The sequence below is a fragment of the Peromyscus leucopus genome, chromosome 1 (genome assembly GCF_004664715.2).
Source record: "Peromyscus leucopus breed LL Stock chromosome 1, UCI_PerLeu_2.1, whole genome shotgun sequence".
NCBI lineage: Eukaryota > Metazoa > Chordata > Mammalia > Rodentia > Cricetidae > Peromyscus > Peromyscus leucopus.
In genome coordinates this window covers 71498376-71518788 of record NC_051063.1, presented here as the reverse complement: position 1 = coordinate 71518788, position 20413 = coordinate 71498376, and the positions used below count along the sequence as shown (strand labels likewise).

General features: G+C 49.7%; 1 protein-coding gene across 4 annotated transcripts in view; it reads right to left on the bottom strand.

Moving 5' to 3' along the window:
* Ctbp2 (C-terminal binding protein 2) overlaps nucleotides 1-20413 on the bottom strand; it is a 139341-nt gene that overhangs the window by 28555 nt on the left and 90373 nt on the right. For 2 of the 4 annotated variants that reach the window (XM_028868689.2, XM_028868698.2), the window contains one exon: nucleotides 14151-14310. The exons of 1 other annotated variant lie outside the window; for it this stretch is intronic. In XM_028868689.2, coding sequence (XP_028724522.1) covers nucleotides 14151-14208 — 58 coding nt within the window. In that variant the 5' untranslated portion in view covers nucleotides 14209-14310. Of the gene's footprint in view, nucleotides 1-3122; nucleotides 4825-14150; nucleotides 14311-20413 lie in introns of those variants that run through there. One more of the 4 variants, XM_028868717.2, reaches the window with a different exon arrangement.

Below are 20413 nucleotides of genomic sequence, written 5' to 3'. Positions count from 1 at the left end.
TCCAACTGACCTTAAGAGTCCTTAATAGCAGCCTTGGCAACAAGATAACTAGAACGGAGCCTTCAGGTGCTCCATCAGTGCAGCTACATTAAGAAGAATAGCTGGGAATACGGGAGGTGGGTGTGGGTGTGGGAGACTGTTTCTCACACAGCAAAGAAACTGAACCCTGCGCCTAGCCCTTGGCTGAGCGTCAGCAAGCTGTGCTTTGCTGGTTTGGGGGAAGACAGGATGGAAAATGGTCGCCACCATACTGGTGTTTGCTTGAAGCTCCTTGGCATCTGGTACAGAGTGGCTCAGACTCTTGGCCACGGATGACAGCATGTGACAGCCACCGTGTCAGCCGCCACGTCAGTGTAGGATGGAGAGCTGACCCACCAGGTGCCATCACTCACGAAGCGCTGCCCAGAAACCCATTAATCCTGTGCCTCTGCCTGCCTTGCCCTGATGTTCTGAACTGCCTGGCTGATGGGCTGGGACAGGCCTGGCAAATAGGAGCCTATTGTTACTGTGCACATACACACACACCACACACAAAAGCAAACATTAGTATCCACACCGTGCCTGAAGAGCCAAACGAGACTCTTAAAAAATTCCTCAAACAATTCTGCAGCTAACATTTGACATCAGCTCACCATAAGGGCATTGGGGGGGGGGGGCGTACATGGGGGGAGGCAACTCCCCAGGCGATCCAGGACCCTCCCACACTGGGCAGAGGAAACCAACAGAGTGTGGTGAAATCAAAATGAAGAACCAGTCAGGCTGACCCTGCCACACTAATGAGTAACATGATACGACTCCATTTCAAGACCGGAGGTGGCCATCTCTGGGCCCAGAGGCAAGGCAGGCTGCCCAGCAACGTGCCTCGGGTCTCCGGTGCCTTTCCCTTGGTCTGACGCCGTTCTCTCTGGGACTCGGCACCTCTCTGCCTGAAGCCGTGCCTACAGACACTCCATGAAGTCCCCGGCTGCCTTCGGCACACCCCGATCTGGCTGTACACGCCAGCAAACAAACCTGTCACCCAATGCCATTCACACAGTGGAGAAGCAGCCAGGAAGCTGAGGCCCCTGCCCCCAGCCCCGACAGGGTAGAGTCATAATGTCACACGGAATGTACGATAAGAAGCCAGGATGACAACCGGAGCTCTGGGATAGATCATTTGACAGAGAAATTTATTTGCTGGCAGACTTCCGACTGCAGGCTTGCTCGGCGATGGCTCGCTGCCATGCAAATGAAATAAAAATCAATATCCTTGGGTCTGTAAAACAGTGTGTCAACAATCACACTCCAAACAACTTATATAACATACCTCACCCCGTACCCAAATAGCACTGAGTGTTTTTGTTCGAATGCAGCACACAGTAAACAGAAGGGGGGGGGGAGCCACGGGTGGGGGGAGCCGGCAATTCTGCAGGACCTCCTCCTTCAGCAAAACCTTTCCAGGACTTCAGTGAGGAGATAATCTTTCTGTGATTATGACCAAACCCTTCCGTTGCTTAGCAACACATAATTAAGGAATATGTTTTCAGATCCGCTTTGCAAGCCCAGCCATTATCAGATGAAATTACTGGAGCAACAAATGTCATCGCCATGCAAATGAGTTGCTTGCAAAGAAAGAATGTTGGACTGAGGGAGAAAGAAGGCACACGGGCCCTCAAAACTTACCGACTCCCCTCCTGGCACACATGGATTTCAAAGTCAAAGTATATAATCAGACTTTAAAAAATAAATAAATAAAAGTGGGGGTGGGGAGCACAATGCCAGACTCACTAGCAAGAGAAAAACAAGAAAAAAAAAAACCAACAAGAAATTGGAGGAGCGGGAGGGAGACGATCCACCCCCAGAACCAGTCTCTTTAGAAGGACAGAAGGCCTGGAGGGCTGGCTCTGTAGTCATGAGCCACTGTATGTCATCCTCGTAGAAACACCTATCTCAAGGCTCTAAGACCAGGCGTATCCAAGGCAGCTTTAGAGGACACTGGAGAAAATGTACACTTCCCACCCCACTACCCCTGTCCGATGTGCTAGGTATTTTTAAATGTCCTTTAAAGCCGTTTGAGGGCTCAGCAGTTAAGAGCACTTGCTATTCTTGCAGAGGATCCGGGTTCAACTCCTAGTGTCTGGATTGGGCAGCTAACTAACATCCACCTGTAACTCTAATCCCAGGGCATTCGATGCCCTCTTCTGGCTTCTGGGAACCCTGGCACACACACACATGTAGGCACTCATACACACACATAAAACAAAACAAAAATTAGAATAAAAATGATGTCATTTTCTAAATTATGTACGTTGGAAGGCAAAGGCAAGGAGAAAACGGATTGACCTTTTCAGTCCGGATTCTAGTGTTAAACACTAACTGTTCAGAGGACACCCACCAAGAAGTTTAACCACAGTGTCCAATGAAAAGCACACAATGAATCAATCACTCTGGGCTTCTGCTTTGAAGAAAACCACCTAGCAGTCCCCGCCACTTCAACAGGGAAATAGTATCTTCCCCCACGAACAAGCAGAATTCCCAACCATGTTTTCTAAAACGAGAGGCTTAATCTTTTTCTTTTTTTCCTTTCAAACAGTTCTAAAAGATTTCAACATGTTGCTTTGTTTAGCCCACAACTATGGAAACAGACGTGTTCTTATCGGCAGAGGAGAATCTCTGCCTTTGATACTGTGGGCTGGTTTTGCAGAGCGGGGTTGCTGCCCACACTGCCAGGCACTTTTACCAGCAAATTATCCTTGCCCAATTTATAGGAGGCATTCCATCAGATACTCTTGGCTTTTCCAAAGCTATCCAGTGGAATTAGAGAACCACCCTTCTCATGCATAAAAACGGGACAGTCTCTCGGAACGGCTTCTGATCCTCTCCGGAAAGCAGCTAAGTTTCAAAACCAGATGAGGAAGCCGGCAACCCGGGGCTTAACCTGCTACATAAATCTGCAGAACTCAAGAATAAGCCCATGGGAGGAGGGCACTGACCCCAGCATTCGCCCTAGTACTCCGGTAGGGTTTGGGGGGGCCGGGCACAGACAAGACACATAGGACCAGTAGGAACACATTATTTTCTCTTCAAATCTCTGTCCTCTCCCCCCGACCCCTTGAACTCCCAGCCAGGAAGGGTTAAGTTACTTGGTTCTGGAGTGAGCATGGTTGACACGATGATGGGGGCCCCCGTCCGCCGGGCCACCTTCTGGTACGGAGAGTGAGGTGTGTGGAGGCTTTGGCTGACTGGTGGCAGGGCAGGCGGCTCCATGGGGGCCGCTCCAGGCTTCCGCAGGAGCTGGGGGCTGCCGTGGGGGCTGGGCAGCGGAGAGGCGGTCACGCTGCGCTCCCTCTTCAACAGCTCCATGGGCACCGTGTACGAGGTGGAGTAAGCTGTCCGGGGACTTGGGTGGAGGGGGACAGAAGGACCCGGGTTAGTCAAGGCTACCCCAGCAGCAGCTTGGGAAGGATAGGAGGGGGCCAGCCGCGCTGTTAGGGCACAAGGGGTAGGAGAGCTGTACCCGGAGTTGGAGGGCAAGTGGGGGGGTTGGGCCCCCACCACTGGGGCAGAGTAAGTAGCTGCTGTCTCCAGGAGGTGCTGGGAAGGTGCGCTGGAGGGGCGGCGAGCTGCGTCTCCAGCCCGGGGAGATGGTGTCTGCAAAGGCCCAGCGGGGTGGAACTGCAAGGCTGTGGTGCCCAGCGAGGCCAAGTCACTGGGCAATTCACTCCGGTGGCTGAAGCTACTGGACCGAGCGCGGGGTGGAGGGCCTGTCCGGTCCTGTCTCCGAAACTGCATCTCTGTCCTGCAGCTGCTGGCCAGGCGGCTCAGGACACGGGCCTGGCCCAGGTTGGGTGCGATGGACTTGATGTCGGCGTCCTCCAGGGTGGCCAGGACGGCGGGGGAGTCAAAGCCTTGCTGTAAGAGGGCTGCCAGGGTGGCCTCTGCCACACCTTCTGCCCGTAGCAGGGCCAGAAACTCCGGGTACACGGTCCTCTTGCCCCCGGGCCCCTGGAACGTGGACAAGTCAGCTTCATAATTCTCATAGGTCAGCTTCGAGTGGATGTTTTCCCGGGGAGGCCCATAGCCTCTGTTCAGGGGACCCGGGGCTACTCCTGTGCTGTTCTCGGTAGGAGCAGCTGAGCTGGGGTCCACAACCAGGCATGTTGGGGCCACCTGTCTGGCAGGGGCAGAATCAACAGGTCTTTCACAGATATCGCTGTAGATTTGACTGGGGGTCGGGGAGTAGGTGGGTACGTCTATCCCTAACCTTGTATCAGGCTGTTCCCTTCCATACCTCCCAGGAGATGGAGTCCTGCCATGTGTCCTCTGCCCATGCGGGAGGGTTTTAGCCCCAGATTCCCGGTACAGGTGGCCAGTATCCTGCAGAGCAGGTAACTGGCCTTGGACCTGCTCCCACGGCACTCGGCTGCCAAGCGCTCCGTAGCTGGGCACCGGCCGGCTGGCTCCTGGGTCCCGATAGAAGGGAGGCTCCTTGGGTACCCTGGTGCCCCTGGATGGGTCGCCATAGTAGTCTTGTGGCAGCAGGGAGCCCCGGCCAGACATCACTGCCTGTCTGCTGTCGTAGAAGGCGACGTCAGGCACCGACCCCTTTCTTGATGGCAGCGGGTTGTAAAAAGCTTCCCGGGGTAGGTAAGGCTCAGTGTCCTGTGCGCAGTGGTTTAGCAGCGCACACCAGGTCCCTTCTCCGGGGCCATACGTCAGAGAACTTCTCCTCCCGGGAGGCCCCGCATTCTCCCAAGGGACCTCATACCAGCCAGCGGCATCCCAGCTCTGAGAACGGCCGATATTGATGTGCCTGCTGGGAACCGGCATTGGCAGAGCAAATGACTCCAGCAGAGGCAGGGAGGAAGCCTTTCTTTATAAATCTTCAATTACATACATCAAAACCAGACCTGGCCGCACGCGAGCCCTTCCGAGACGGCAGGCACAACCAACCGGGGGTTTCTGTTTCAAGGCACGACCTAAATTATTAATCCTCTGAAACCTTAGTAGGCAAAAGGCAGACTCACGGTAACTTTGCCTCATTCCCCAACGGTAGCCCGCAAGGTCTGTCCAGTGCGACTGTAGCCCAGACAGGAGGCTGTACTCCAGCCTGCTGGGCCCCCTTTCCGGTGGCTGTGCTCACATGGCCCTCGGCTTTTGCAGCGTGAGGATTAGGCGCTAAATAAAACCCCTAAAGCTTTTGTTCCATGTGACATCTCAGACTGATGAAGCCGGCTGCCTGCCTTAGCCAAGCCTAGCATGGCTCCCCCCCCCCCCCGCGCCCCCAATCTGATCCCTTCCTATCCCTTGCCCGGTCATTCTGTCTCTCTTTGGAGAGCCCCTGACCAGCCAGGCCCTCTCCACTGATGGCAAGAGAAACAATCTAGGACTGCTTAGCTGTCCGTCCGGTCCTAATCCCACTGCACGGGACGCTAATCTGCAGCACACAGCTAGAACAGATCAAATGGAGGCATACAGGAGAGCCTTGCAGCCGATTCCAGGAGAGGTGCTGTGAGAAGCAAGCCTGTGCAGTCCCTAGCAGGTCATACTGCGCAAATCCAAACAGACTCCTCGCCCGAAGATCCAAAGACAGGTTTTTTTCATACCACGAGGGAAAAAGACAAAGTGTGGGTTAAGACCCGGAATTAATCAGTGCAAGACAACAAGCGCCAGGCTGAGCCGAGGGTCGGCCACCAAGGAAGAAAGACCAGGGACTCCTGTGCTTCCCGTCTCACCCTGTGGGCCATGTGCAGAGAGCCCCAACCCTCCTTGCTCCTGTCCCATGACCCCCCCCCCCGCCCCCCAACCTCTATGTCACATTTCACAAAATAAACCAAGGTGGTGATCAAGAAGTATATTTAAATGAGATAATATAACTATATGCAGGCACGAGACCAAAGAAATTATGCGCCTTCACCCACTTCTCTCTGAATCTAAGATTTAACTAGAACCTTCAACTAGAGAGATACCAGCCATTAAAATGAAAAAATCCAAATGTGAGAAGCATGGAAAACTTACTGTGGGGCGTGAATTTGGATAATGTACCTTTTCTATGAAGCAGGTTTATGGCGGTACCATGCTCTCACCCTACCCAAGCCCAGTCAATTCATGTCCAATTCTGGGACAAGAGCTGTGGAAACTGATACTCCTTAAGGAGTTCTTATCCCTCCAAACCTGCCCAGTGCAGCTGTGACCAAGGCTGGACTGTGGTGCCATTAACCCGAGCACATGCTCCCAAAGACTACAGACCATCACGCTAATACCACTGCCGCCGTTCCTGACCCAAACGGCATACTCGGTGACAAAGAGCCCCAAATCCTGTTTCGACGCCCCATTTCCTAGGATTCAAGAAGAGGGTGAAGAGCCGGGAAAGGCAAAAGACTGCACCCCATCAGATTCCCACCACTGTCTGGAACGGATCCACAGCACACTGCGCATGACAGGCAGAGGACCAGGTCAGGAAGGCCAAGGGGACAGGTCAGGACACACCCAGGAGAGGATTTGCAGTTCTCTACCTCTAAGCAGGTTCATTGAGAATATGACACGCGCATACACACATACACACACACACACACATACACACACACACACACACACACACACACACACACACACACACATATCACAGAGCAAACGGTGCAAAGCCAGGAACACCTCGCACACCAGCTCACTGCACTAACTAGTACTTAGTAGACTGTTGGGTCCAGGAAAGATAAGCTGGGAAGGCTTGCGCACGCACTCGTGCATGCACGCAGGGTCTGTAGCCTTCAAAGGGTGGCCGCTGCTCGGTGCTTTGGTGTTAGTGTTGTCGTGACATGATGTAGCATTAACTCCAGGAGGCTCTACTTGCAGGGTGGACAGGCTCCTCCAGACCTAACTAGAACAATCTGGTAGCTGTCTGAGAACTGGCCCCCGCCCCGGGGAGCTCTAGGGGCCTTACCAGTTTACTGCCAGGAGTTTGGTAATGGCCAAGTCCACAAATCTAAAAGGATGCGGGAAAACTGCTAACTGGGGAGAGCTTGCAAGAAAGCAGCAATGACTCTCAGGCAGGCAGCCCCTGAGTCACTAGGAAGGCGTGACCCCAAGGGCATGGGCATGGCGGGCGGTGTGGCAGTGGAAGACAGGCTCTGGCCTGGGGTCCGCTCTGCAGCAGAACCAGGAGGCCCAGATTCCATTCTCAACAACCTCCAGCTGGTTCTGTCTGGAAGCCAACCAAACTCACGAAGCCTCAGCTCTGCAACTCAAATATTAGGACAGATGTTTGCTTCTGTGAGAGAAACACCTGTACCTGGACACAAACTTCTCCAAACTCTGGAAATTTTTTTTTTTTTTTTTTTGCTTCCACAGCATTTGAGAAAATATTGATTTTTCTGAGAAACCTGTCTGCCCAAAAAGGGCAGGATGGGTCCAGTTTCTGAAAGGCAATGAGTTTCATGGATATAACTTTTTAATCCTATAGGAATCCCCTCCATAGAAGATCATAAAGTAAAAACATGATGCCTGCCTAAAGTAAGAAACAACCCATGCTCTGGAGACAAGAAAAGCCCGATAAAGAGTTCAATGTGAAGAAGAACTGAATGGCCAACACAGAGCTGCAGGGAGTGTTGGCTGGAAGCTTGTTCTTGAATTCTGTGCAACATGGGCATGACTCTCACAGGTTCAGAAGCTCAGGGAAGAAAATAGGCAGATGAGGGTCAAGACAACCCAAGGGCAATTCCCTGCCTCCCCCCCCCATGCCAAATCCCCCTAAAGTGCCTCATGACCAGACAGACGAGCAACCATTTTAAGACTTTCAAAAGTATGACTAAGGATCTAACAGCCTAAGAGACAAGATCAGGCTGTGCAATCAGCAACGTCAAGGCCACTTGAATATGAAGGTCAGCCCTTGTCCACCTCTTCATGCCACTCCCTGCCCACCCCGTGGGACGATGGATCTAGGTGGCTCTCAGTCTCTCGGGAGCAGCTTGTGTTTATCAGCAGCTGGCTCCAGCTCAGAACATTGGAACTACCTGTGGAAGGGTGGAGCATAAACAATCCGGCTCCCAGCCTCCGAGGGTGCTCCTCTACACCTAAGCCACGCACGAGACCAACAAAGCTCTGAGAATAAGGGTGGAAACAAAAACTTGCTGGAGGAAAGTAGGGCTTTCTTGTCACCAGGATGAAGCCATGGCCACGGCTACCTACAGCCTGCAGATTCCCAGGGTTGCTGCTGAGTTTACTGGGTTACACACTGCCTTCCTGCTGAGACAGAGTCAAGAAATAGGCCCCAAGCCATGCCTACATCCTACTTTTAAATGTGGACAGGCTGTGCTTGGCTTTTTAAAACCCTAGTCTTCGGTGGAGATCAGTGATCTAGGTTGTGTTGAAACGCAGCTTCCTGAGGTGGGGTTCGGGGGGAGTGGCCTTTTCTCTTGTGCAATCAATGTCCTTTACTGAAAAGTGAGGTGCTACTCTGCAATGCACTTTGAAAATAGCCACGGGATGTTTGAGGCCACTTTTATTCAAAGGACAGGGGAACTTGAATGAACAGAACTGGGGATCGTGCCAGTTTAGCTGCCAAGGATAAAGCACATCACTCTCACCACACAGTGGCACTCTCACTACTTATGGGCCTGGAGCAGTAAGGCCAGGGAGCAGACTTACCCTGCTCCAAGGAGACAACTGGGGCCAGGGGGTTGGGGCACAGCCAGAGCACAGGCTGCAAAGATCTTCCATGGGACCTGAAGAAGGAGTGAGGTTCGCCCTCCTTGTGGACCTTGGGAGAATCCGCTTCTCACCCTCCGGGTGCCAGCGGGAAGGGAAGAAGCATCGGGGTTTACACATGCCTCTCCAGCACGTGGAGAATGGAATCCACACGTTTTAGCCTCTCTGAGGAGTGATCCACCTGGGAAGAGGGGTGCGCACATGGAGAGCCACCACGCACAAAGGCATGCCGCCTTCAAAGATTCCTTCACAGCCCAGTGCTGGGTGTTGCTGGACAGAGAAAGGAAGCCACAGAATGAGAAAGGCACACGGACGCCCTCGGCAGACAGAGGGAGCAGGACAGAGCCAAAGCAGGTAAGCTCTTTAGCAAGAGATCTGATCACTGCTCAGGGCACATAACGCAGTCTGAGCAGTACGACATAAGCCGAACTGCAGGGGTTTCGCTGCACATCCTAACACTTGTAGAAGAAACGGAAGAAGGGCAAGACACAGCCGGTCAAGAGTATCTTGGGCTTCGGATACGCCGTGGCCCATGACCTATGGCTGCTTTCAGACCTACTGTAGCGAAGAGTGAGTGCACTGGTTCCTCATTAGGAAATCATCATTGTCCTAACTATGACCAGGAGGAAGGAAATTCACCAATAAGAAGCCAGGCTGGGAAGATGACCTGGTGGTCCTAAAACACCCTCAGGAGAGCCTAAGCTCATGTAGCAATGGAACCAGGGGACAGTGAAAGCCGCCGTCAACAGACCAAACCCGACAACAGCAGTTGCATCCCCTGCCAGGGTCTCCATTGGCACCACACATCCCGGAGCCCCAGGGCAAAACCTAAGCAGCCACATTCAACTAGAGATGTGAGCACACACAGCCATCCAGGAGGAGCAAACCGAGGAGCACAAGAAACAGTCGCATTTGTACTGGACCAGTGATTAAGGGAGAGTGAGTTCAGCATGCAACTTGATTCTTAGCTGCAAGGGAAGGCCTGGCCAGAAAAGAGCAGACAATATCATGAACTCCCTCCCCAGAGGTGCCAGTGAACAACAAGGGAGATTGGACTCCAAAAGCTGCAGGGTCACTGCTCCAATTCATTTAGTCAAGTAAGACAAAACAGGGGATTTTTATCGCAAGCACATTACGGCTTTGGCTTTCCTGTCTGAGCATTTCCTTACAACGTCACGCATTATCTGGGACATTTGTTTGTATTGTAGAGTTTTGAGCTACATCTAGTTGACTATTGTATATTTATTTACACAGCTAAAGTAATTGCAGCTAATCACTTAATTACTGGAAATGTGCATAATTGCCTGATCTCAACATATAATTAAAATGTATAGCAACATTATGAATCCCATTTTTAAGACGTAGGTTTGGGGGACTTTGAAAGACAGCTTATTAAAAATGATCAAGTACCTGTGGACAATAGGGTTCAAAGCTGTTCCTATGCAAAAACTAAAATCACAGATGCATAATGCATTTAATTAAAAAAGGACAGGTGAAACCAAATAGTACCTTAGATGTAGAAATCTAAATAAGGAAAACCAAACATAAAACAAAATGATCCCGGTCCTGATCCTTATACGGGTGGTGTGAGCTCTGATGGGCCCTGCCAGGCAGACTGGCAGCTGGAGAAGCCCTGTGAGCTGACCCATACCACCAGGCCCTCAGCTGGGTTTGGGCATTTTGCTACTCAGGTTCCCTCAATAATCCAGAAACATCTTAGGGATCTTAGAGACTCGAAGATCACCCAAGTACCTTCTTGGGGAATGTTGTGTTGAGGCGCTTGATAGCAAGCAGATCCAACTCCAAGTGGAAAACACTACCCATGAAAGCAAGCTGCCCCACAGCTGCACCTGCTGCTGTGTCCTTCCTGGTGACTATGGAAGAGCCATGCTTCTTTCTTTTCTTTTGTGCTCATGAGACTACTGGGGGGGGGCATGGGGGGGGGGAGAGGGAAGGAATGTTGATTACAACTTCATAGCACTTCCTTGTATTTAGTTATTTATGTATTTGTTTTGCTTATCATAACTCAGCTGGTACCATTCTTGGAACCACATTTCTAAAGAAACACTTGAACACAATAAAGTAAAATAAATAAATTAAAAACACAATAAAATACCTACTTCATTATATTGTTTTCCAAATCGCATCCTCAACAGCTACAGAAAAGGAACGTATCCAGGGTGTGACTTTACTCTAACCCATTGTAAGACGGCCTAACAGAAAAACATCACAGGCAAAGCCACAGTGGACTTCTACAGTTCTATAAACCCCAACCCTGGGTTAGCTCTGCAAGGCTGAGTGGCAGCATGCATGGTCTGTGACCCACCAACATTTGGGGAAAACCAGACTAGCCCTGGCATGATCGAACAGGGTATTCAAATCCACCCGTTAGGACAATCCACAAATGGACTGCGTCAATTATGCCAGCAAACCAGAGAGAAGAAAGCCAGCGCCTAAATTATACATCAGAGGGAAAGCAGGTTGCAATCTAGAGATGAACGGCCCATGTGATCAAAGGCTGTTCCGTAATTATTCCATACAATGTACTCCAGGATTGTCTGAGAGCAGGCATCAAGAAAACCAGCAGAGAACAAATTACAGATATCAAAAAGGGCCGATTACAAAAGCACATTCAAACCTGGCCTTTGAGTCAGCCTAAAAGATTGTATTATTCCAGTTGATTTGGATGGAGTCCCAATGACTTTGGCTGCCCCCTCGATACAGAGGAGAGATGTTCTCTAGGTGTGTATGTGAGTGAAGGCCCACCTATTCCCAGTCTGGGTATAAAAAAGATGAAGCTTCAGGACATGGTCCTCTGAGCAGAACTTGCAGGTATCCCAGAGAGAAACTGGAACAAGACAACAGGTTTCAGTAGAGCGTTCTGGGGGAAGAATCCTCCCTCACAGGGACGAAGCTAAGATTTCATCTGACCAGCTCCTGTGGCACTCCAAGTCTTGCCCAACTCTGGCAAGGGATCCCAGAAACAGGTAGGTGGCCAGCAGGTATGTGATCAAAGAGACAGTTAAGGGGTTGTTAGCACTGTCTGAAACCAGAAGGTAGCTCTCCAAAACCCAGGACACAGGCATTCAATCAATTAAAAACAAAACCAAGCCAGACATGGTGGCACACACTGATAAACCCAGTACTAAAGACGCCGAGGCAAGAGGATTGCTCAAGGACAGGCTGATATACACAGCAAGACCTTATTTCAAAAAGATAACCAACCAACCCACCCACCCACCCATCCAACGTCCCTAAGGGACAGAGAGGAATTATCCTTGGGATGAAGTATGGTGAGAAAGGGCAGAGGAGAGTGGAGCAGGCTCTCTGGAAAACTATGCTCAACAGACATAGTGAGAACTCAAAGCTATGGAAGTGCTGTGTGGTAGTTGTACAAGGCCTTCAGTCCAGAGAGCTGAGCTCTGGGAATGGCTAAAGAAAGAAGAGCTGTCTTAGGAACAAGGCACAGATCACCAGCTCATCCATATAATGGGTGCTACCTATCCAGACCACTGAACGGCATGGCACACCCCCCCAACGGCTGTGACTTCCTTAGACATTGGGCAAACAGGGTCACCGAGGAAGGGCTACTACACCTGGCAAACTTCAAAGCGCAATTGCTCCCGATTCTGCAAAACCATGCACATTTAGATGAAGATACAACTGAACAACTTTGCGTCATAAGCCAGCCTCGGTCACAGATACAGGGATGGGTCAGAGTGCTGGTGAATGGTGAGCAGGACAGAAGACATGATCAATGGTTGGCCCAGGTGTGGTCCATTGAGTTGTGGAATTGTTTCCGATTTGTCATCTTTAGTGGGACAGTTATGGGTGGAGTCTTTCAGGACGCTACCCTTGCCAAGTCAACTCACTGGGGCTTCCCGGAGAGAGGGTTCAGCAACCAAACCTCCATGAAGCCCCTTTCTACAGTCAGGTGAGTTCAGACTGTGGACTGTTCTGGGAGCCGCTCGGTCCCAAGTCTTCCATCACAACAATGCTTCCAAAGTTTCTAACAGGCCAGGTTATCCTTTGAGATTCTCCCCAGACTAAAGAGACATGACACTCAAATGCAGTGTGCAGCCCCGGATGGCTGCACAAACGGACGTGACAAAAACAAGACAGCCACGAACGGGCCCACGCGGGAGACGCGAACATGTAATCTGCAGCGGATGGTGTCTCAGGGGACGATTATGCTATTGTGGTTATGTAGGAAACTATCCTAACAGGAGACACATGCCATGGGGTGGTTACCGGAAACCACTGCCATCTACAAGCTTGTTTCAGATGCTTCTGGAAACAATTCACACAGCAAACCACACACACACATGCACACACATGCCCTTATACCTCACAAAAAGCAATAAAATGTTAGGTTAGTAAATGCAGTTGAAAAAAAATAATGGTATTCATGACACTAGTCTGTCAATCTTTCTATAGGGTTTAAATTGTGTTATCAGAGACCAACAGCAGAGATTTAATATTTTGGATGTTTATTTTAAAAGCCGGTTAAATGCCAAGTTCCATAAACTAAACTATAGCAGAACCCAAGGGACACAGTTGGGTAGGGGGGTGGAGTCCTTGCATACTCTGAGCAGAGCGCTCAAGGGCTGTCTCAAGCAGAATGGCTTTGATGTCCCCATCCCATGTGGCTTAAGCTACATCTATTTAAAGGACAAGCAATTCCATATGGGTGGCTGCAGGGGAAAGATCATGGGGGCGTGTCTGCCTGCCTGTGAGCTGGAAGGACAGCCACTGCACGTGGACCCTCCCCTCTGTTACAGGCAATGCACCTACCATACCAGGAACCAAGGCTAGCCCTGCCAACACTCCCCATAACCCTTAGACAAGGTTAACCCTGAAACACTGATTCTGGGCTGACACAGGCCATATAAACCTCGAGTTGCAGGCTCGGGGTTCTTTGCTACTAATTAGGAAAGGATAGTGCCTAATCAATGTTTCAGAGTTTTATCCCCAGGTTTCCATTAGATTTTAATTATGTTTATTTTTCCTTTCATGAATAAAACACTTCCAGACATTTTCAAAGATACCGAGGACTTGGAAACATCAAGAGGGGCAAGAGTGGGCTCCTCAGAAGTATCTTGGAATTCATTGTTGTAAATACCTTAATGGAAAACAGATAAAGTCTAGAAACTCCAGGAAGTTTAAAAAGGCTGGTCCTGATATGTGGTGTCTTTCATATGCAAAGTAGCCCTAGGTATATGGAAGAGGGGCACCTCACAGCCTACAGCCCTCCCTCACGTTCTGCCCAACCCCCACACAAGCCAGGCCCTGTCTAAAGCCAAAGGAATAGCCAAGGCCGTGGTGTAGGCGGAGAGCCTGGAGGCCCTAGTGTCAGGGTGGGACACTGCCAGGCCCAGCTGCCTCGAAGGAGCAGGCCTGAGAGCATCTGCACGCGGCGAGGGGCCGCGTGTCTTTCGTGAAAAGCCGCCAGCCGTGCTGGCTCTTACCTTCACAGATTCTGTCCAATCGCTGCCGCTTGACTCTGTGCTTATCCACAAGGGCCATTCTTTATCGAGCTTTGCAACTCTCTGATTCAAAAGGCAAAGCAGTCCGCTAAGAACTTAGGGGAACTCGCAGGAGTCTGCGTGCATTGCGCCACTATGAACCCTGAAACAAGGAGAAAAGAATCCTTAACTCTCTGGAGACCTCCAGGACACAAGGTCATTCACGACTTCCTGCCACTTTCTAAGAGGGTCCTGCTGCTGCTCTGGCGTGTGGTGCTTGCTCTCTTCCCAAAACACTGGAGCCTCCACAAACTCCGGTTTCCTACCTCGGGCCCGGCAGAAAGGACATTTGCCACGTGCGTGCGTGCGTTGCTGAACACAGCAAATGGCAGTCAGTGCACCCGCTTCTCAGCTATGGACACCAATTACAGACGGACCAACCTCAATTATTATTGCGACTCCAAGGCCAGAGACCAAGAGACAGCTGGCTGGATCTGCCATTGATTTCTTTGAACCTCAGAAGTGCTACACCACCAAGGAGAGAGACAGTCTCATAGACAGCTCTGGAACACTGGCTGCGGGTCCTCCGATAATTGCATGGGAGGGAGTGCCCACGCGCCACCGTGACTGGCTCTCTCTAGGCCTCCGCTGCGCAGTTTTCAAAAGCGCTTCCTTTCCAGGGTGGACTTGCAGGGACCAGGCACCCAAAACACAACATAGTGCAGCGCAGCGCAACACAAACTCCCTGCTACACTGTGTAAAAACGGGCTTGCCCGAGTCATCTTCTAGAACCTTCCTTCCTTAAACGCGGGGGGGGGGGGGGGGGGGGGGGGGGGGCGGTGCTGTAGATGGCTGGCCCTGCATTTAATCCCACATTCCTGGACTGGTAGTTCTGGTTAAGCAGCAGCTGTTGAACTTTCTAAGCATTCCCTGATGACTCAGGATCAGGAGAGGAAGAGCCTGGACCACATCTGCCCTGATCCAAAGTATCCCCTCTTTAAGTACCAGCCCATAAATTGCAAGCCAGGCACTACCGCTTTCTCCTTCAGAACTGGGGTCTGTCAGTCACTGGGGGGAATAGCAGGGACTCATTCTCTGGTCTCCCATTCTTCATGGCAAAACTTCAAAACCATGTTGTTCTAACTCTAACAGCAACACACACACACACACACACACACACACACACACACACACACACACACACAACCTGTTCTCAGCTATCAGGCGAATCATGCAGAGAAAGGAGAGGACAGAAAAATAAGGCTCAAGGGTTAAAAGTGGAAACTCTGGTGTGCATGGGCATCGTTGCCTCTATCAAAGGCCCAGGCATAGGTCTGAGTAGTAACATGTAGGCAAGTTCTTGGTAATTAATGGCTAATTTCCCAGCAATGTGGCTGGTAAGGCATCCTAAAGATTTATAGCAATAATTACATGAATGTGATGGAGAGGGGGAGATAGGAAAAAGCCGTTTCTAACCATATAATGACCACATCCAAAAGACATTAGACTCTTCTAACTCAAGCAGCTGCCAAAAACAAGCCAATCACCACATGGACACACTTATAGAACTCCTGGTGTCGATGTTGGGCTCTTCCATAAAGGCAGCCATGTGTGAGCAAGCCCCTAACTCCAGGAAAATGGAGATGGGATAGAAAGACCTATGAACATCAGTCACAAATGCACAGAAATGTGACCCAAGCCCACACGCACAGCAGAGAGTCTGAGCTAGCCCTTTTACCTTGCTGAGGCTGAGGCTCTGAGGTCCACACTAGAGTGTGGCACCTTCTGGTAAAAACACAAGCCTCGTTATCTACCTCATCCAAAGGCCCTGTTAATATTTGTGAAGTCTACGGAGAGGAAAACTGCCAGCATTATGATCGGCGGCAAGATGGGCTGTGCACCCTCCTCCTCCTGTGAGGCGTAATCATTCTTTTTGCTTCCCTTTGAATTTTAATTTGTATAATTAGACGGCTTCTTGAAAAATTGATAAGCGGAATCTTGATCATGCAATCAGAGATCAGCCAACAGCTTACACAAATGTCTGTGTCTTACTACTGGGACTGATTGCCATGCCTAGCTTTTCTGGGGCTCTTCTGAGGGGTCGGTCCAGAGCTGACCCTGAACGGGAGGTACCCACCCATCACATCAGCAGCGACTACAGACTTGTGGAACAGCCAGTTTAGTTGTTGCCCGGGCCGGGGGCAGTGATATCACATAGCTGCCACCCCCTCTTACAATACTTCTGCTTAAAAAAAAAAAAAAAGGTATGAAATAGACATTTTTCTTCTTTTCCCTTCCAAGAAGCAAGCTATTTATGAAGACTAACACAGCCACTGCACAAACGTCAGACACAAGACATGTCTCATAATGGAGCAATGCATGGTGGCCTCGGGCGCGTGTCCATACCAGTAATGCCCACCCTGCACCAGCTATACTGGCACTGGGTTCCCAGGCATCAATCACAGACAGCCTTCTTGAGTTTGCTAGGAAAAGCAAGCTTGCCCTTCCTTTATCGTAAGTCAGGCAAAGGAATTTGTAATAGTCATCTATTGATATCATTAGTCAAAATGTTCAACAAAAAATGCAAAAGTACACATAAGGAAGAAAAAAAGAGGAAGTGCTGGGGTTCTGGTCTTTCTTTGCTGAAATCACAACTTGAATCACAGCAGGAGGAAATGCAGAGGTGGGCTGGGGTGCCAGAGCCCAGCTACAGAATGACCTGATAAGGGCTGCCCTGGAGACTTGGGGGTCCCTGCTTGTGGAGCAGGAAAGGCATTCCTTGTATGCCACCATGTCTAAGACAGACAAGAAATTTTCTAGGAACTGCTCTGGCCAGCCTTGGGTTTGGTCTTGACACTTGCTACAAAGTGCCAAGGGCACACCAGGCTTAAGGCAGAGAGCAAAAGCCAGTCAAGTTCAAAGTCAAGAGGAAGTGAGTTCTAGGACAGCCATGGCTGTTCACAGAGAAATCCTGTGCGTGTGTGCCTGTGTAGTGTCTTTTCATGGATGAGAAGCCCAACCTCACAGGAGAGAACCGGAGGAACACCAGGCCAACCCAGGGATAGAAACCTCCTGAAAACCAAATGTGATCAAAATGAAATTTAACTTATAGTAGTCTTCCCACAACACTAAGGTGTTGTCTTCCACAGCTTCAGTCACTCCTGGTTCTACTGAGGTCTAAAAATGATCACACTTAAGCTACACAGAGAAACCCTGTCTCGAAAAACCAAAAAAAAAAAAAAAAGATCACACTTAAAATCACTACGTTTCAAACTGTGCATGGCTCTGAGCAGCATGAGAAACTCCTAAAACACCCTGCAGCATCCAGCTAGGACTGGAACCATCCTGCTGTCTAGTGGATCCACACTGTATTTGCCACCTGACCACTAGTTACTCAGTAACTAGTGTTTGATAGCCAGTTGATCCTTGCAGTGCTGAAATCCTCATGTTCCAGTAACGGTTTTGCTTAACACCAAAGAAAAGCCCAAAGTCTCTCCTCTGAGCAGGAAGGTGGACGCTGATGCTTCTACAGGTGTGTATGTATAAAGGGAAAAATGTTCTATAACAAGATCTGGCATTCTCTACTCATCAGGCATCTACTGCTGGTCCTGAGATACACCAACCCTGGAAGAAGGAGTTAATAATATGGGTAAGTCAAAGAGATGTCTAGGCAAGAAAGCTTGCATGGGACACTGCTTCATGGCAGTGTCGAAGAGATTCGAGAAAAGGACAAGAATGAAAAGACTGGCCCATTTAAAAATTACCTACGCCGACATTAAACTGAAAGAAAACCATCCAGGATTAAAGGCAAAAGAAACCACTTGTCCAACAGAGTCTAAGTTTGGGCAGATAAAATGCTTCTAGAACCCGTTTAATACCACAGACAGCTTCCCTTCTTTTAAGGGAATCTACTTACTCATCATGTTAATACAGAAAGGTCAAGTTTTGCACCAGTTTAAAGGATGAATACCACTGTAGTTAAATGGACACACCTCCTTGTTAATCACAACCAGGTGCTGATTTCAAACCTCAGTGCTGTGGCGAGCTAATGCACGTAGAAGAGGGTCCAGACACCCAGAAAGCAGCATCAGGGCGTGTGGTCATGCACCTTCTTCCACAGCTGGGACCCTCCTTTCCAAGGCTTCCTTGTATACAGAACCCAGGTGAGGTACAACAAGGACCCTGCACCATCGAGGAAAAGAAGACCCCCATTGTTGTGAGGCAAGGGTGAAGGCTTAGGGCCTCTGTGATGCTCCTTGTTTAGACCCAGAAAAAGGAAGCCAATGGTACTCATACCTTAACAAAGCCATTCCATGGTTTCAGGAGCCAAGCACAAACTTACCAAGTTTGCAGAGAAAGTACCGATCAGTTTCTAAACAACTCCTATGGACAGAATGCGTATGCACCCCCTAAATCCTCTCACATTGGAAGTAGTTCCTCATCGGGTACCAGGCACTTGAGCCTTCTGAGCTCCCCTAGCTCGGAATGACTGGTAGTGGTTAGAAAGGACTGTCACCCCCTGAGCACACAGTAGATTCTGCAAATGTCCCCCCTTCCTTCCTTTTTCTGGTGTAGGTTGGGGGTGGGAAGAGAAAGCCTCCTTTTCCCAGAGTCCCCCATTCAGGCCTTGGAGATAACTAACTTAAGAGGGTCCTTCCTGAGACACAAACACGGTTTCACACAGAGTCCCAGGGCCAGGATAGTCCACCATCCACTAAGAACAAAGAAGATTCTTTTCTTCGGGTAGCCCAATGCTGGGTGACTGGGTGCCACCCTAGTCACCTACCTCAATTGTTCAGAGACCCATCCTCGACCCTCAAAGCACAAGCACCTGGAATGCACATACAGGCTGCTGTGGGCCAACCACGGCCTCTTTCCAATCTGGGTAGCTCCAGAATGTACAAGAGCTGGGGATTTATAAACATAACGTTACTTTTATCACCTTTGACTTGCCTGTCCCCAGGCCAACCACTACAATTCCATACTAAAAAAATAAAGACAAAAATCTCATACCATGTGATCCTATCGAGTCAACCAGACTAATCCAGAATGTAAAGATAACATATATTGTCAATAATTTAGGCCAGGTCTGCCAGATTCTGCCACTGGCAGAGTTTCATAGAATTTGGAGGGTACTCGCTGGTGACAGAGGGCTGGCCTCTATTAACTTTTGTGTGGTCCTGGGTTTGAGCTGTGGGAACAGACTTACTGTGCCGTGAGGAATCCACCAGGCCAAAGGCTGTCCCAGTCAAGGGAGGTGATTAACTTTAAAGCCCTGATTTTCCTGGGATAAGCAAGTGGTGCAGTACTGCTTTGAGCTGGGATTCTTGGTCCATACATTTCCCAGTGATCAATGCAAGCCCTGAGAGCCCTAAATATGTTCATTTGCTAAAAGTGATAACCAAGGCATGAGGATTTGGGCAGGAAGAACTTCCAATGTTCCTAATTGGTTGTTTTATTTCAGTCACATTGGGAATCCACCCATGAGTCTTCACATTCTACAGAAACTCTCTAGAATTTTCACACATTTAATTTAAAAGCCCTTGTCCTCCAAACATGCCTTCAAAATAAATATTTTAGTTAATAATAAAGGCAGAATAGAGGGGATAAAAGCAAACAAGCAAATGTCCCTTCAAATTAAGAGTCATGGAAACGATGGCGTGTGCTCCAGCGGCTTAGTCTGAGGAGTCTCTAACTGGTCCCCACCCCAGAGTGGGATGTGTGCTCTGTAGCTCAGGAGCCTGGCCAAGCAATGTAATGGGATCAGCAATCTCACATTCTACAGGACAGAAGAGCTCGTCCCTGGTTCAGAATGCTTTCATATGAACAAGTAGAGGATGCTTGTTCCACCAAGACAAAGAATCCACAATCTCTGAAGTTCTGACGGAATGTCTGCAGAGGGAGGGGTCACCACACAGCTGCAGGGTGGGGGTGGAGGTTCAGTACCACAAAGATCACTGAGGGCAGAGCTCACAGCCTGTGACAAAAATGAAACACAGTATAATCTCCTGGGTCCAGTGCTGTGTGCAGGCAAAGGGTAGATGGCCACCAGCATCCTAAACGCAGGAGTTGGACCACAGTGAGACTTGGTAGGCCATGTATCTTTGAGAATAGTTTGGAGATTATAGACTACACACAAGAGGCTATTCACTACATTACAACACATTAGACAACAGTTATATATTAAAACATATTGTGAACACAAGTCATTATAATCAAACAAATACCTGGGCTTATTGTTAAACTTGGGACTATTTTTCTTTGTA